At 43.8% G+C, this 18,375-nt stretch overlaps 1 protein-coding gene across 5 annotated transcripts in view; it reads left to right on the forward strand.

Annotated features, from left to right (window-relative positions):
* BRSK2 (BR serine/threonine kinase 2) overlaps nt 1–18,375 on the forward strand; it is a 452,231-nt gene that overhangs the window by 396,844 nt on the left and 37,012 nt on the right. For all 5 annotated transcript variants that reach the window (XM_054028689.1, XM_054028690.1, XM_054028691.1 and 2 more), the window contains exons 12-13: nt 983–1,133; nt 16,373–16,433. In XM_054028689.1, the coding sequence (XP_053884664.1) occupies nt 983–1,133; nt 16,373–16,433 (212 nt within the window). The remainder of the gene's footprint in view (nt 1–982; nt 1,134–16,372; nt 16,434–18,375) is intronic.

Genomic DNA, 18,375 nt, shown 5'->3' on the forward strand with positions numbered 1-18,375 from the left:
TCAGAGAATGTTTGTTGTGATCTCTCCAATGGAAGAGGCAAACAATGTCCTCTCTCTAAGATATTCATTAGTCATTGGAATTAGATAGGGCTTTACAGATACAAACAAAAAGGATTTTAAACAGCCTCACTTTAAAAAAAAAAATCCCTTCTCCTCTCACTTGCTCAGCTGTCCTTCTCTGTATGGGTGTGCTACCATCAGAGTCCGGATCATCCAGTGAGTAGGGCACTAGCTGGGGACTCAGGAGACCTGCACCACCACAGATTTCCTGTGTGACCTTGTGCAAGTCACTTAGGGCCAGATTTTTCAAAGTATTTAAGCAACTAAAGATCCAGATTTCTGTGGGAATTAGGCACGTTGGTGCTTTTGAAAATCTCTCTAGGCACTTGTCTGCATCTTTAGGTGCCTAAATATCTTTAGAAATCTGGTTTCTAGTGCCTCAGCTCCCCATCTATGAAATAGGGATACTAGCTCTGGCCTACCTCACAGGAGTGTTGTGAGGATGAACACATTACAGATTGTGAAGTGCTCAGTTACTCCAGTGCCATATAAACACCATAGATAGATACATTTCATTAGCTCTCCAGTCACCATAGAGTCACCCAGGGTAGGCAAGACCTTAATTTTTAATGTAAAAAGAAAGTTGGGGGGAAAGAAACCCCCAAACTTTCAGGGCTATATCATTCTCTTCACCCCACCACTCATTCCCCTCCCATCCCATGCTCGGTAGATCAACTTTGATGATTTTTGAAGGTTTGCAAGCAGCATCTGAGACATATGCATTGTTTGGCAGCCGGGAAGAGGTGCAATTGGGGACTTGGGGAAGAGGAGATTGCAAATGTTCCTTCCCCTTCGTCAGGGGACAATCAGCCCTCTCTCTGTGGGGAGAGGTGCGAGGGGGATTGCTGAGGGGGGGCTGCCAGGTTGTGGGGGGAGATGGGCCCCAGCCAGACTCAGCTGACTGCATTCTCTCTGTGCAAAGATCCCCCCAGGAAGCGTGTGGACTCCCCAATGCTGAACCGGCATGGGAAGCGGCGGCCAGAAAGGAAGTCGATGGAGGTTCTCAGCGTGACAGATGGCGGTTCGCCGGTCCCAGCTCGCAGAGCTATTGAAATGGCACAGCATGGACAGAGGTAGGTAGCCCCCATAGCCAGGAAAGATGAACCCCGTGCTCCTGGCCTCCCATACTTCCCCTCTACACAGGAGGAGTTTGAGAAAATGTTCTATCCACACCAGCATGTGTAGAAACATCCAGCAGCACTCGTGGTTACTGGCACCATCGTATCAGTTCTGTCCATGGCATGAGGGTCCTGTCCACTGAACCCTTTTACTCAGAATCCTACTGAGACCCTTGACACTGGTGTCATGAGAATAGTATGAATCTGGAGAAACCCTACCAGACTCCTTTGGGTGCCTCTCAGGGCTGCTGTCAAACTCAGTATGGCCCTGACGCTCATAGCTCACTGGATTTCTTAAGCGTGGTGGGTATGTATCATTCCAGTTCTCTCATCTGCAAGGAAACTGCTGCTGTTGTGATATGCTGGAGAGGAGTGGAGGGAATGGTGTGCCCAGGGGAACTGCTATGTGAGCTGCCCTTCTGGTTGTGTTGTACCAAGGAGCCGTTCTCCACGCTCATTACAGGATGGCCACACTAACGAAAGGCAGAAAGGAAGCATGTGTATTTGGAATTACACAGAGAGATATCAATCTGTATTCAAGAACATCACACGTACATAGACTGTCAATGCTTTCGCTTGTAACTCAGCTTTTGTGACATGGTCTTTTCCCTCAGCTGTTAAGATCTGCTCAGGAAGAGTCTCCTGTGCCCAGAAGCTCCTTTTGCTGGCTGACAGCTGGGCGAAGAGCATGAAATAAAGACATTCAGAGGCCCTTAGAACTGCCTGCGATTCTTATTGGATGACTGAGGCAGTTCTAGCCCTAGAGTGAAGAAAGCTATTCCCCGAGAGCTGCTAGGATTTATTCCTGGGGTCCATGGCTGGGTATCCTTAAGATTCAGTGTCTGAAAGGTTCCTCATCATAGGTCAGACAGGACCCCAGCTTTATTTCCCCTCCCCGTCCCCATCCGACAGTGAAATAAAAGGATCTGTATAATGATCAGGTAGCTGTTTTGGAGAAACGTTTGTTTCACAGAGGCCACTGATGTCAAAGAAGGTAGAATGAAGAATAAGACTGAGCACCCTGGGAACAAACTGTTACCAAGCAGTAGTCACTAAAATCAAACATCCACCTTTTCCCCATCTCGCCTTTCATATCCAGTCCTGGTACCTGGAGGCCCTGCTGGCCCATGAAGGTCTCATGTATGAGACAGCCATTGGTGCAGTGTGCGGACTTCGGCACCCCAGCTGCAGACAGTTTGTTGCCTTAGTAAGTTGCTGTACTCTGCAGTTGCTTGCGGGGAGCATTTACCTAGGGGGAACAACAAAGAGGAACCAGGAATAATGTTGATACAGACAAATTGAGTTAGGAGCAAATAATTCCACCAGCGTAAAGCTTCCTGGCCTGATCCTGATTTGTTCTGATAGTTGGAATGCTCCCTGCCACCTCTCACCTTTGGCTTGTGAGTCCATAACAAATGTGTCAGAAAGCTAAAAAGGGGAAATCAAGGGCTCGTTTTGCTTTGAATGTCCCACTTTCCCCCACAATTGGAAAATGTTGCAATATGAGGTGATCAGTGGAAAGAGACACAAGGGGAATGTCTGAGATTATCTCAGAGACACTGGAGAGAGATGCATTGGCGGCATGTCAATGAGGGATGACTCTAGGTTAAAGAAGGCAGGACTCATGCCAAAGGTATCAGGGACAATCAGAAGGGATACACTGGGAGTGTGTGTGCAGCAGACAACTTCAGCTAAAGCAAAACATACAGGTCTGATCAAGGACAGTGGAGGGGCACACGCTGACATTATGAGGGATGATGCCCAGTTCAGTGGTGCATATTTTGGAAGAGGTTAAGGGGAAGGTGCTATTTTATTTCAGGCTCAAGCTTTCATTACTCAAACACTCTCCACATCTGTAGATGACAATGGCACAGTATGAGTTGCTGGCAGTGTGATGATTTATAACGTGAGCGGGCTTCGTTAACAAATGCCACTGCATGGAGAGTGTCTGGGGAGGGTGCACTGCTGATAGGGGCACCATCTGTCAGAACAGTCAGTAACAAAACGCTAGGTGCCTGCAGCCAAGAATCAGGCTTTTTAAGGCTAGCTGTATAGTATTCAGCAGCAAGTGACCCACAGAGGGTGGATTTTGCAGCACTTCTTCTTAGCCCTGTGACTTTCAGGGGGTGGTGCTGCCCCGGTATTCTCAGTCTCGGCAGATGGATATCCACTGCTTTATTCCAGGAGGATTGTACTGCATTGGGAAGGTGAAGAGAGACTGAGGAGACAGTCCTAGTTAGAGATGAATGACTGTAAACACCAGGAAATATACGCCCATTGCTTCCTTCATAAGCTACCAGAGATGCTTCTCTAGCTCAGTGGGCAAAGCACTCCCCTGTGACTTGTGTTTTAGTCCCACTGCAGTGAACATCTGTTTATTTGCAGAAAGGGGATGCATGTGATAGCCTCCAGTTGTATGTGGATAAATAACACACTTGGCACCCAGCCTGGGACCACAGGAGCCTCTAATCTTGATATTATGGGTTTGATATCCTCTTAGAATAGCCACTCAAGCTTGAAATAGGGGACTCAAACCCAACAGGCTGGTAAAAGGGCTTATGTGCTGAAAGCATTAGGAAAAAACATAGCCCTTCAGTGACTTAGTCCTGGAGAAGAACAGTGGAACAAGTGAAGTCCCGCACAATGACTGGCTTCCAGCTTACAAGCTGCTGCCCATCCAGCTCTGCTTGAAACAATGGTGTTGGCCCCTCTAAGTGTTCTCTGTTGTTTCTCTGACTGTATGTGACACACTAAAAGCACACAAACACCCACATCTGGTGGTTAGGTTTGGTTTTATCCTGCTTTTAGCCAGCCCAAATGTATTGAAGGGGAGAATGGTACTGAGCTACACCACTGCCAGTGCTTTTCTTTCCCACCCATTTCAGACTGCTTGGCTCCTCCTAGAAGCCACAGCTTCACTCCGGCCAGGAGAAACGTCAGAGGGGAGGGGATAGGTGCACAGAACACTGTAGACACCTCATGGCACTAAGAATCTTGTGAAATGGACAGCCCCTTCTTTAGGTGGCGCCTGCTACCCCTGCAGCAGCTGGAACCTCTGCTGGGGTGCCAGAATTTTCACAGTGGCAAGGGTCAGAGTTGAGAAGATTTGCTCAAACTTCCTAAAGTTGATTCCATCAACTATTCATTTTCCTTCCATTCTTTTTCTTGTGGGTTGCTGAGGTGGATAGCACGAGTGAAATAGCAGCCAGTGCTGGCAGGCTGTATTGTGTAGAGCAGCTATCCACATAACACAGAGCTGACACATAACATAGACCTCCTTTAGCGAGGCTTTTAGAGTCCTGCTTCTCAGCTGCTGGGATTCTCACCAAGTTTGGGAAGCAGAATGGTTCTTTTTGAGGGATGGAGAGGGGTGTGGGACTGGCAGGAACGAACCATGAAGAGTAGAAAAATAAAAGAGGCCTTTAAGACGATCTGCTTGCAGTTTTGAATCTGTGCCCAGTGTGTGCTTAGTGTTAATGACTTCCCGGAAAGGCTTTCAGATTCCCAGCAGCAGTAAGGAGGGCTTTGCTATTTTCACATTCAAGCATGGTCGATCTCCAGTGAGAAATGTGAGCAAGTGGACTCCAGCTGGGGTTTTCAGTGCAGTAATGGGGAGCAGGGTGTTGGGGTGTGTTTGTTGTGGAGGTCACAGACCATGACAGGCTGGGAGTCGACTCTTAGAGAATACTTCTACCGGGGTCTGATTCTGCCATGTGCTGAAGGCCTCAGCTCTCACCAAAGCCAGTGGGACTGGGAGTTGAGGATGCTCAGCACCTTCAAGAGATGATCAGCACCATTCAGGATGGAGCCATAGTTCAGAAAGGAGCAGGAAAAGTGTTTTGGAGATTTGCTTTAAAGAGGACGTGGGTTGGGAGGGCTTAGAGTCAGGGACGCTTTCAGGTGAATCTCTTTTATGAATGTCCATATTAGTAACTCTGTTTTCTCACTTTGTTCCTGCCATAGTAAAACAATGTTCAGTAAAAGCCTGGATATCTCTGAAGCCAATCCCAAATTCAACAAAGAAGAAAGGTATAAACACTGACAATCTGTTCCTCTCCTCTACCTCACTGCTGAGACCTTAAAGATGCAGCACTTATCTTCTCCATGTGGGGATGCAGCTGCTCATGCCTAGAGAGAGCCAGGGATGGTGGGCGGTGTTTTGTGGGGGGGGGCGAGGGGTTGTGTGTGTCTTCTGCAGTAGAATGCTATGTATTTTTATATACAACCCTTCATACAAATCTGTCCCCAAAGGCTTCATGCACAGGCTATGTCTGTATTAGGATCTCCCCCTAAAATTTCGTATTATTGCTACCACTGTATCAGCCTCCCTGGGTGTTCACAATGGTGGGAGTACCAGTGTTGAAAGAGGACTGGTATTTTAAACCACTGTCTTACCTGAACCTGCTTTAAGAAAGGCTGAAAACACTTAGCTTTAAAGGCCAGCAGCCATGTGGAGCTCTGTCTACACTACATTCCCATCATGGCTAACTCCAGTGCAACTGAGCCAGCGGTAGCAATGGTGGGAAGAAAAATGCCTTCAGCCAAGGGGCAGGCTCTTTAAGGCTGTTGTAGATACACGAGCAGAGAGAGAAAGAAAAGGAATATTTGTGGGTGAGATTGAATCAGGATGCTGTAGACTCAGTGGCTCAGGAAATAGTTGCAAGTAGCTGGGAAAGAATAAGCAAAAGGGCAACACCCGACTGCTGCCAAGAGAGGCAAATGGGGCCGGGGCAGAGAGGCCACCGAATCTGGGAATTTAAATAGAGACTCTTGGGTTCATTTACAAAATTAATTTAGCCTTTTGGAGGAAGGGGGTGTTGTGAAACACTGAACACCAGAGTGGTGGAGCTCTGTTCTGGTGCTAACAGCGAGCTATAACACAATGGGTAATTCCCCACCATATTGTAGCCCTCCTATGCTACATGATAAAGACAGTGCTTAAAAATCCTTGACTTTTGCCCCAGTCCTTATCTCTTGCACCCTGAGCCAGTGTGGTTATGTCTTTATGGGATTTCCTGCCCATTGGGCCATGTGCAAGTCTCGTGGGGAAAGTGGGTGGCAGAGGGAACACCCTGTCAATTAACAGTCTGTAATAATAACAACACTACTGGGCATTTATATTGTGACATTAACTCACAAATCCATCCAGTTAAGGGGCCAGCAACAAAAGCCACAGCCAGATGGACGGAGACTGCTCCTTGGCACTGAAGTGGGAGGAAAGTTGAAGGTTTCTCAAGGTTCCACAACAAATCTGGAGGAATCCTGCTTCCCTTTATACAGAAACCTTTCCAGTTTAATATAATCATGGCCCTTTCAATATAAACCTTTAGAGACTGCCCATGTGTGAGGGTGACAATCTCCCTATCAGCCTTTCACAGACTGACACCATCAATTGAACACACGGTTTAAGGGCCCTGCGGCTTCCACAGAAAAGAAGCAGGGAGAGCACTGAGTTTGCCAGCAGATGAAGGGACAGATCCTGAGACAGCATGCCAGGTACTCACTTGTATGAGACCCAGCAAGAAATGCCTTTTCATCTAGTCTGTGACACGAGAACTGTCTCCTAAGTCTCCCCAGCTCCACTGGTTTCCCTTTGCACTTCTTCTGCAGCTGTGCAAAGGGTGGAGAAGATGACACTTCAGGAACTGCTGGGAGAATCCCCTAAAGACACAACTGCACTTCTAGCTACATCACAAAGGAGATGTTTTCAGAGGGCAGGAGGGCTGGGCTGGACTTCTGCAGGAGAACCTCCCAGGGGCCTCTTTATTGAAAGAAGAGCGATGAGGAAAGAGATGGATTGGCACATTCCCTGCCACCTCCCGCCACAGTTTTATCTTTCTCGGTGTTAAGTTGAAAGGGTCTCCAAGGTGGGAAAAGGAGTGGGAGGCTAAGGGAAATAGTCTTCAGATCTGCTAATGGAGCAGGGAGAGGAAGGAAGGGCAGCAAAGAGAACCCCAGCAAAATGACCCCTCTGGGGCTAACTAATCATGGTGGCCACTAAATCGTTGGCCAACATTTCATTCTCCAGTTTTTTGATTTCTCTTTTTTAAAAGGAATACTGCATCTTTAAGGATCCTCCCCCTCTAGATGCACATGGTTGTCTTAGTAGCTGAGGCCACTGTCCCCCTCTTCTCTCTCTTTTCTCTCTTTTAGCTCCCTCTCGCTCCTTTCAACGCTTTCCTTCTTCTGTATCTGGGTTGCTGCAGCTCCGTAGTTCACTTGCTTCAATATTGCAGGGAATGCACATGTCTGCGCTGCTGGGTCTATTGTGTCCTGGGTTTGTTATTTTTTTAACCTCATTTCCCATCTCCCTTTCCCCTAGTCTCAATTGGCTTTCTGTTCTTTGTTAAAATCCTCAGTGCCTTTCCCTTTGGGGAAAATAACTCACAATGAAAGAAAAGTGAATAAATCTATATACACACATTATGTATGTATTTCAGTACAGTGTGTGTGAGTATGGGTGTATTTTATATATATACGCACACACTAGGAGCCAAATCCTGCTCTCGGTTACATCCGTTTAAATGGATTTTCACTGATGTAACTGAGAACAGGGTTTGGCCCTATGCATATAAATTAGGATCTTATCCAAATTCTAACTCCAAACCAAGTACCAATGGAGTGTCACTCATGCATATGAAAACGCACTCACTATAATGCTTCTTTCCACCTCTCTGTCAACGTACAATATAGTGACTTTTTTTTAAAATTGTATGTGAGTCTTAAGTTTTCTTAAGACCCACCCCCATGTTGCCTGGCACAGCGTTCGGAACAGTCACGTAACAAGAAGCACATCTGGCTGTGTTTATAAGTAAACTGTGAAATCGACTTGGCAAATACTGAATTTGGCATTTATGGTGGTGATCATCTTGTGAAGGATTGACCTGCCATTGGGTAATTCTGGCAGCTAGGGGGCCTGTTACAGAAACTGGAGAGAGAGAGAGAGAGAGAAATGTTTCTATCCTACTTGGAGTTTGGTTTAATGTCAAACCAGAGTTTTTCACATTAATCAAAGGTCAGATTGAAAAAATAATAGACATTGATAGTCTCCCAATCTAGCTCACAAGACAATCAGGGCATAGAAAGTTTAATAAAAATAATCCTAACTCTTTCTTGCGTGCTTTGATCAGCAATGAAAAATTAAGTGTTGAATATTTGAATTGCTACCATCAAGCTTAAGAGTCGACATACCATGGGGATAAATGAACAGTTCACACCTCTTTTAGGTTTGGTTTACACTCTGTTCACATTGGAAGGCTATCTCTGCAACTTCTAAGGCCTGGAGGCTTTATTTATTTTAAATAAAAAATTAGATTCTGGAGTACAGGATCACATCCCCAGGGATAAATACTGGCATGACCCAGCTAATTTGAATCCCTGATTTTAACACAGTAAATGCTCCCTCATGACTATTAAGCTAGTATCAAAGCATGGCTTCAACTTTGCCTACAGTCTCACTCACTGGGCTCCCAGACTGGCTCAGAAATGTGTATTTTAATGACCAATACCATTCCCAGTTCATGCATAGAAAAAGATGCTTCTCGGAAGGCCAGTTTGAGGGGCAGCGAGACACTGTGCTGAGCAAAATGGGTGCAAAGAGATCAGCCTCCTTTTTAACACTCTGATCTAACTGTTCTTCAGCTAAGAGATGTTATGAAAACAAAACAAGGAACACAAACCCCCAGCTCTGCTGACTGGTTCAGTTGGGCGGTGTTGGTTTCTCGTAACACCTTAGTATATTCTCTCCCGATTCCCAGTTCCCAAATGCAAAAGTCTGACTGTTTGTGTGCAGTATGGAAATCATTGTCTAGTAAATGAAACTGTCCCCTCGCATTCCTGGTCTCCTGAGTGGGAGGCACCTGTGGCAATAATTCTGACCATTCGGTTCTCTGAACAGTATTTCACTTTGCTTTTCGTACTCTTCTCTCCACCTGCCTCCACGTCGTCCCCCACCCCTCTCTCTCTCTCTCTCTCTCTCTCTCCTCTCTTTATTTCCCCCTTCCAAGGATGACGAGTGCTGATGCATTGGGGTAAGCTCCAGTTTTGGATTATACCTGTTGTTGGACTTGTTATATCTTATAGAGAGATTTTTTTAACTTGCAAAGTTAACAAATATAGATGTATAGACGTGATCAAATGAAACTTTTTAATAATGAGAGAGATGTGGGAAGAAGCATTTGTGTGTGTGTTGGGGGGGTGTATGTGTGTGTGTGTTGGAGTCACACACTCTATATACTTCTCTTCTTCTTTTGTTTGTTTGATTTTAATGTGTCAGGGAACACAAAACTAATCTCTGACACTATGCAGATACTAAGACACTTTGAGAATGAAAACTCCTTCCCCACCTATTGCACTTTTCATGTCTGTATGGCATACCTGATTGATTATTGATATTTGAATAACAACGTCCTTTACCCCCCTTTTCCCCAAGATGAAGCTAAAACCCACACATGGTCTAAAATAATTCCTGGGTATTTTCCCTCCTCTTAGCACAAGTTCTTTTTCCACTAGGAATATGGTCACACTTTAGATGGAGTTTCATTTATTAATAGTTATTAAATGGATAATAAATTATTAATATGCTTTAATAAATTGTAATAGATTGTTCAGCAAGTCAGTAGATGCTTAGAACCAGGGGTTATAACCATGTATAGCACCTTCTAATGTTGTAGCTATAACCACCTATAATATGTGCTACTCAGGTCTGTAACATGCATATAACATCTCTTAGTGATTTATTAACCCTTTATAAAACAATTATAAATGGAACCTAAATATAAAGTGTAACCGGGATACTCTAATTAAACAAGATGATGCTGTTTAATATCATCACCTATGGTGTGCAGAAGGGTGCAAGTCCCCTCTCCCCCTACTCTTTTCCCCATGTGTGTCTGCATCCAAGGGCCTGAAACTGCAGACATATACTACAAGGTGTAGGACTTACTACCAGGATTAGACCCATTGACTTCACTGTAGCAATTCAGGGTAGCAAATGTTGTGCCTTGTAGTAAAAATTAAGATTGGGGCATAAGACAATACAGCCCCACACTCTGAGGTGCCATCCTGATATTATATAATTGGTGGTATCCCTACTATTTATTACTCTTGTGATCAACTTTGCACAGGGGAAAAAATGTTTCTGGTTGATGCTAAAAATTAAAAGCTAAAGAGAGATTAGGTAATAGACCATGGCTTGGCATGTTCACAGACCAACTGTCCTGCTGTCTCTTGTGTATTAGATCGTGTGGCGTTCTGGAAGATTTTAGACCTTTTGTTGTGGTTTAAGAATCTTGATTTTTCATTTAAACGATCAAGTGAAAAACAAGAAGGAGCTTGGTTTGTGTCTAATTTGACCTAATTTGTGCTGTAAAAGAAATGAGCAAGCGACTGGCTGGATGCGTTTGGCTGAGATTTTCAAAGCCATCTACAGAGTTTGGACAAATCCAAAATCTCAGCCACTGTTTGCACCACCCAGGGATGCAAGTCTGATGCATCTACCATACGGTGCATGCATGCTGCAGGCTCCCATTCTTGGGAGCACAGCTCCTGGCTGCAAACAGCTAAAATGCTGGTTACAGGACTGTATACTGCACTCACTAAACATCATGAACCGAGCCCATTTTGAAGGCTGCAATACAAGAACCTGGGACCAAACTTACCCCATCCAGTACAACTTTATTAGAAACAATCATTCTCCTAATAGTGAATTCACCACTGCTATGAGGCACTGAATTTTACCTGTGATCTTATTTAAAAAAATCTATGAGTTTTATTCAAAGAGAAACTGAATGTAAAGTCTGGTTTAGATTCTACACTGGATTCTGTTTTTAAGCAGAAGTAAAACAATTCTTTGGTGGTGCTTTTCAGAAACTGCCGACAGAAAAGAGACAAAACCAGTCTTTCTTAACTATATAGATTTTGAATAGTTTGAACAAATGAACCCCAGTGTACTAGGAGTTAATGAGGGGCTTAGGTTGCTCTTTGAGAGAATCAAAAGGCCTGTGGTCTATCTGACGGCAGGTCTTCACTACAGGGGAGGGTCGATTTAAGATATGCAAATTCAGCTACGCGAATAGCGTAGCTGAATTCAACCTATCGGAGCCAACTTACCCCACTGTGAGGACGGCGGCAAAATCGACCTCCGCGGCTCCCCGTCGACGGCGCTTACTCCCACATCCGCTGGTGGAGTAAGAGCGTCGATTCGGGGATCGATTGTCGCATCACGACGAGATGCGATAATTCGATCCCCGAGAGATCGATTTCTACCCGACGATTCAGGCGGGTAGTGTAGACCTAGCCTGAGAAAGTTACTTAGACCCAAGGGTAAATGGCATCATACAGATTTAATTCACAACTTGATCTGATGGTGCTAAGGAAGATGGCTTCACCAGAGGATGAGTATGAGAAATAGCAACAATCACATTTTAAAAAAACTTTCTAAAATAGCTTGTTTCTGAAAAATATGTGGCCTATATAGAATGGTGTAGTATGAGGCTAGGGTTTTCAAAAGCACTTTGGAGCAGACAGCCCTTTGAAAATTAAAGGGACTTGTGCCCCTAAATGATTTAGGGGCTTTTGAAAATCCCATCCTAAAGACTTTTTTCGGCACCTATTTAGGGTGGTGATAAATCACACTAGACTCTCCTGTGTGATAAGTAAATAGATAAAGGGCAGGTCTTCACTGCCGCTTAAGTCCATGTAACTTACGTCACTCAGGGGTGTGAAAAAGGCATCGGTGCAGCTGTGCCAATGTAACACTTCTAGTGTAGTCTAACCCAAAGAGTGATGCACAGAGTACTGGCACATACACTATGTAAAACACTTGGAGATCTACCTGCATGCGGGAATGTAACAGAAATGTAAGGTGTTATTAATTATAAGGAATGGAATTATTTGAGTAATTATAGAAATGATACTTACTTTCCAATGATTCTTAATGGCTCTAGAGACTTTAAGATGGTTACACACTAACAGATATTTTCAGCTAAATAAACTTAGCTCATATTCAGAGAGAAAAGATACTTTTCCTGCTGTGGTTTGCCAAGTTCCTCCTTTCCCCCCACACAGTAAGATTGTTCGGAGTCTTCAGTGCTCATGTGCTGCTGCGGGGACTTCCACTTTCACTATACTGTGATATATAGATGCAGATATTTAAATTCTTTCTATGCCTTCATCTTAACATTGCAGCATTGGGCCAGTTTTCGTGACTGATGTTTGGCCCCTGCTTTGATTCTGTGCATCTGGCTGACAGATGCAGAACAGAGCAAAGTCGTCCTGCAGTATTTTTTTACAAGCTGGTTTAATGGATTTCCCAAGGAAGGTGGTCTTCTTGGGAGGGAAAAAATCTCTCTTAATAGCTTTTTTTTTCTTTATTCTTTATTTTTTTTTTTTTCTGAGAGCTGAAAAGCCTGCCACAAGTGAGTTTCCATAATCACTTGGGAATTTTATCCCATTGGTAAACTTAAATGCTGGAATTCGTTAGAAAGAGGAAGAAGCAGGTGAGAATTCTGTAAACTGTCCTTCCCTTTCATGTGAAGGGGAAAGATTTGAAAATGGTCAGCTCTCTTTTTTAAAGAGCAATAAAAATTGATCCATGCGCTCCTTAGACTCTGCCCTGTGTTCCCAAACACAATTTCCAATGTGGAAAAGCCAAGATACATTAAAGGGTCCCTTTTACCTCTTCCCTTGTTTCTTTATAACCACTAGTAGCCACTCTGTGGAAATAAGGCTAATTTAATTAGTAGTAGTGTGGATACTGAATGCATTTCCTATGAGATTTAATTCCAACCCTCTCCTCTGACCCCAGCATCAGGCATCTAAGATAGGGGAAGCTCAGTATATTATAGCTTCTTGCAAACCACTGTTTGTGATAAGGAACGGGCTGGGAGGTGGGGCCTGCTGTGTTGTGCCCTATATATATGTGACCACTTGTTTTTTTAATATGGGGAGAGATTGGAATAAGAGCGGTGAAATCAGGGTTTTTGGAAGCAGACCTGATTGGGGTCAGGTGGATAGGAGAAGGTTTTAAGCAACTATCCTGAAATTCAGGTGAATGTTAAAGATCAACTTCCAACCACGATTGTGTGTTGAGGGGAACAAAAGGCCAGGTACTTTGGTGCCTAAAGATGCAGATAGGTGCCTAGTGTGATTTTCAAAAGACCTAGGCACCTAACTCCCACTGGGAGAGAAAGGTAACATAAAAACAACCCAGCAAAAGTGGAGCTCATGTACAAAGCAGGCCGTACTCCACTCTCATTTCCACTGGTATAAACCCAGAAGAACGCCAATGTCTGCAATGGAGTTAATGTGGGTTTACACTGGTGGAAGAGAATGCAAAGTTTGGGCCAGTTTGTTTTGTATAGATGGCAGTGATGGATGGGCTGCATTGAGATGCAAGGAATGAATTCCATGGAGAGTTTCTGCACTTGACACAAATTGTCAGAATGGAGCTTGTTGTATGTTAATTTAAACTTTCTTCCACTGCTCATCGATTTTTTTTGGTAATGTTATAATTTCTTTTTTAAGAATAGATGGATGTGAAACGTTTTGAATCTCAATTTATAATCTTATTCTTATATAATAGAGCGATACAATTGAGAGACGAGGGCAGGGACTCTAAATTAGCTTTGTGTTCTCTAGAAGGCTATTTATACTTACAGGACTAATATATATAATGTATATGTGCACATACCTAATAGGGCTGTCAAATGATTTTAAAAAAATCTCAATTAATCTCAAGATTAAAAAAAAGTTGCAATTAATTGCAGTTTTAATCACACTGTTAAATAATAATAGAATACCAATTTATTGGTTATAAATATTTTTGGATTTTTTTTCTACATTTTCAAATATATTGATTGCAATTACAACACAGAATACAAAGTGTACAGTGCTCACTTATATTATTATTTTTATTACAAATATTTGCACTGTAAAAATGATAAACAAAAGAAATAGTATTTTTTAGTTCACGTTTAGAGTCTACAAGTCAAAGCATGAAGGGGCATATGAATATTTAGCATTTATGGCACATAAATACCTTGCAACTCCGGCTACAACCATGCCACGTGAACACCTATTCTCATTTTCAGGTGACATTATCTCCCGTAAAGGTAAACAAACTTGTTTGTCTTAGCGATTGCCTGAACAAGAAGCAGGATTGAGTGGATTTACAGCCTCTAAAGTTTTATATTGTTTTGTTTTTGAGTGCAGTTATGTAAAAAAAAAAAATCTATATTTGTAAATTTCACTTTTCCAACAAAGAGATTGCACTATAGTACTTGTATGTGGTGAATAAAAAAATATTATTTCTTTTGTTTATCTTTTTATTGTGCAAATATTTGTAATCAAAAGTAATAATATGAAGTGAGCACTGTACACTTTGTATTCTGTGTTGTAATTAAAATCAATATATCTGAAAATGTAGAAAAAAATCCAAAAATATTTATAATACATTTAAATTGGTATTCTATTATTGTTTAACAGTGCGATTAAAACTGCAATTAATCGTGATTATTTTTTAATCTAGCTCATTTGTTTTGCATTAATCATATGCATTAACTGCAATTAATTGCCAACCCTAATACCTATATTCTTGTACACACATGCACACACACACACACATGCCTATATGCATGCACACATATATATGGTACTCATGTTGGTAGGTCCAACTGTGAATAGAGATTTTTATATGTTAGTTGTTGGTTGTGTTGGATCTCCAGTATAGTCTCCTCCTTCAAAAATTGTTGTTCTTCAAGACCACCTGTCCTTCCAGTTGAGGAGAGTTGAAAGCAGCTGCCTCTAGAGCTGGTCAACACTCTGGGTCAGTTGAGAGTGGGAGGAATCGCTCAAAAGCCACATGAAATGCTTTCTGCTATGAGGGACAGTTTTTGTCACTGCTCCTGTATTAACATTCTCTGCTGTTGAGAAGTTCCATTGCTGAGCTGTTCATGTTTTTGGTCTACATGACCTTTCAGGTCAGAGCCACTGGTTTTGGCCCAGTGCATTTGTATGTTTTGATTGTTGTTAACTACGGACAATTTTTGCAGAGGCCTTTGCTGGTGAGCGTAAGGGGAGGTGATTCTGTATGGGTCACCTTGCTGGCAGGTGGAAGGGCAAGTTGGTCCCATAGCTTGGACTTCACCTGATTACATTAGGGCTGTTGATCCCAAAATTGGGAATCTCGTCAGCAGGCAGGATGGCTGGAGATCCCATAAGGAGATCTCACTGGTGGGCAGAACAGCAGGCGATCCCATAGGAGAGCTCACTGATGGTTAAAAAGGTCTGTTATCCCATATGGGAACCCCAAAAGTGCCAGATTGAAGTGACACTGATCCTGTGTAGACTTTATCAATGGGCAGAAAAGTTATTGCTTCCACAGGGCAACCTAATTGGTGGGCAATGGCTGGGTGATCCCATAAGAAGAGCCATTCTGGTGAACAGAAGAGTTGATGTTTCCATAGAGAGGAGCTCTCCAATGGACAGAAGGGCCTGTGGTCCCCTAGGCCTAGAGGAAGTTCCGCAGAGAGCAGAAGAGATCAATGATTTCAGATGCAAATCTCACTGGAGAGCCGAGGGGATGGCATCATGGTGATGTTAGAAATGGTGGCTCAGCATCAAATAACCAGTCACTGTAGACCTGAGCTTTGGTTTCACTGGGACAGTCCTCTAATTTAAGAAAATAGTGCATCTGGGGCACTGCAGATTTGACCTTTTTTGGTGCCTGGTAGAATTTTCTGCTCTTGTGAGTTACACAGATAGTGGTTTTCCATATCTCTGGGGTTTTTACCTCTGGCACAGCAAGTGGAACTATGCAGAGAGTAATTCTCACCACCAGTACTGGGCTTATGATAATGGCTTTTGCTGTGATCTCTTTAGTGTACACTGGCAGGAAGCAATATCTGTCCATGCGCAAATACTCATGACCCCGAAATGGGTGGCATTGCACAGCTCCACTCACAGAGCACCTCTGGGGTCACAGCACCTCTCTGCATGAACATATTTTCTTAGAGGCTGGGGGAATTGAAAGGTTTGTCATGTAGTGAGAGGGTGAGGAAGAGCCATGTGCTTTTCCGATTGAAAGCCTCCCTGCTGCTCCTCACCTCATGCCTGTGCATGCGGTGGCTGGTGTTCAGTGGATGTTCCTTGCCCAGGGTTTCTGAGGGCCATCTCTCCCTGTTGTGTTCACTCAGGTCTCGGTCGATCAGCGGAGCTTCATCTGGTCTCTCCACCAGCCCCCTCAGCAGTCCAAGGGTAAGTGGCATTACTTCAGGATCTATGGGTACCATTCCCTCAGACAAGCTCAGTGCTTTTTGGCTTCTATGCCTGTAGAGCTGTGGTTATTTGTGGTTTTATTTTTCCTTGGTTGGTTGTAAATTTGCTTGAATTGGGGAGATATTGATTAGAAATTAATGTGCAGCATCTCTTACCCTACATGTTTCCTGTGCTACCCGAGATGCCTCTCTATGGCCCTGTCCATCGTCAGCCTCATAGCCACCTTTAGGACCAAACACGGCTGGGACACATAACACCCCGTTGGGTTGTCTATAGCACACCTTCAGCTAATACGGCTGCTTGTAACAAAGTCACAGTGAAGCACCATGCCATGTCACTTTGGTTCTGCTTAGAACAGAACTGTGCTTGACTGACATGGGTCTAGCTAGAATGGGGATGTTACTGAATATGGTAGTAAGTCCCCTGGTTTGGTGCTCTAGTGAGGACAGGGCTTCGGGGGGGGGGGGGGGAATTATATGGATTTGAAGAGAAATAAGAAATTGGCACATCACAAGACTGGGGTCTCTGAGGAAACAGAGTACTCATTTCTGTCTCCTGTCAACGAGCCAAACCCTGAGGTCTTTACTAAGTATTTAGCCAGTCCCTACTGAGGCAAAGGTCCCTTTCATTTCAGTGGCAGCTCACCTACCTAAGGATTGAGTACAACATCAGGGAATCATTCCCCACGATCAGTGCACAGACTGTCCCCTCCTCACATGGGTCTTCCCTTTTTGGATCTGGGGTAGGGAGGAGAGCAGTGGAAGTCAGCTCCCTCTATGACACCATCACCACCAGCCTGGGAGCCAGCTTGGGCCTGGAGATCTATGCATGCATAGTGGAAAAGGGATGTGGGATGGCTGGGGGGACTCACATCCTACCCCAGCCCCCTGCAATATACAGTAAACCTCCCACATAGCTATTACAGTCAGAGGGTGCACATACTAGTGCACAGAGGCCTTACTGTGGTGGGCAGCCTCTCTTGGGGTGCTAGGTCCTCACTGAAAAGCTCATGGGGCTATGTCGACGTCTGGCCCAGAATGTTTCAGGGAACCTCACAGCTCTTCCTAAGCCCCACTCTCAGCAGCTGTTTCCATGAGATGGTGAGTGCACTCCCACCTGTGTAAGTACCTAAGGACATGTGTAGATGACTCCAAGAAGCTTTCAGATTGCTATTTCCCCTAAACAGTCAGGTGAATTCAGATTCTTAAAGGGACATTGTCAAGTACAGGTTTCTAGCTTTGCAGACTTTCCAAGCTCTCCATTGTTTCAACTATTTTCTTAAAAGCATCTAATTTCCAAAACCTTTTCCCATCAATTTTTCTCCTGTTTTGTAACTGGCAGACATTTGGTTTTGTTCCCCCACCCTCCCATGTCTTTAACACACCAGGAACCAACAAGGTTCCATTTCAGAAGGTTCCTATTCTGTGCACTGGCCTCGCTGATGTCAGCAGGACTGGCCAGAATTCTGAGAATAATATTAACGACTGCTGCAGAATAAGTGGAGAAACGCACAAAAATAGCATCCAGTCCTGCAAACCCTAGTCATGTGAGTAATCCTTTCTCATAGGAACAATTGCATTGATGTCAATGGGACTACTTGGGTGAGTAAGAACTCCTCACATGAATAAGGGTTGCAGGTCTGGTCCACAGTGACTATTCTTTAAAATGACAACTTGGGAGCAATTGATTAAATGTTTTTTAAAAGCTATTTAGCAGCCAGGTGGCATTCTCAGAAGACCATAACCATTTTAAGGTGGTCAGATTTTGGTCTTAAAGAGACACTGTTGGGTTAAAAATCATATAGTTTAAAAAAAGTGTCCTTACTTATGCACCTTAGGTTATGGAAACTATTTTCAAAATCAAATGTGTTTCACTGCTTGGGCACAATACTGCACCGTGCCGAATTCAATGGCAGTTGAAA

This window comes from Malaclemys terrapin, chromosome 4 (assembly GCF_027887155.1).
Source record: "Malaclemys terrapin pileata isolate rMalTer1 chromosome 4, rMalTer1.hap1, whole genome shotgun sequence".
Lineage (NCBI taxonomy): Eukaryota > Metazoa > Chordata > Testudines > Emydidae > Malaclemys > Malaclemys terrapin.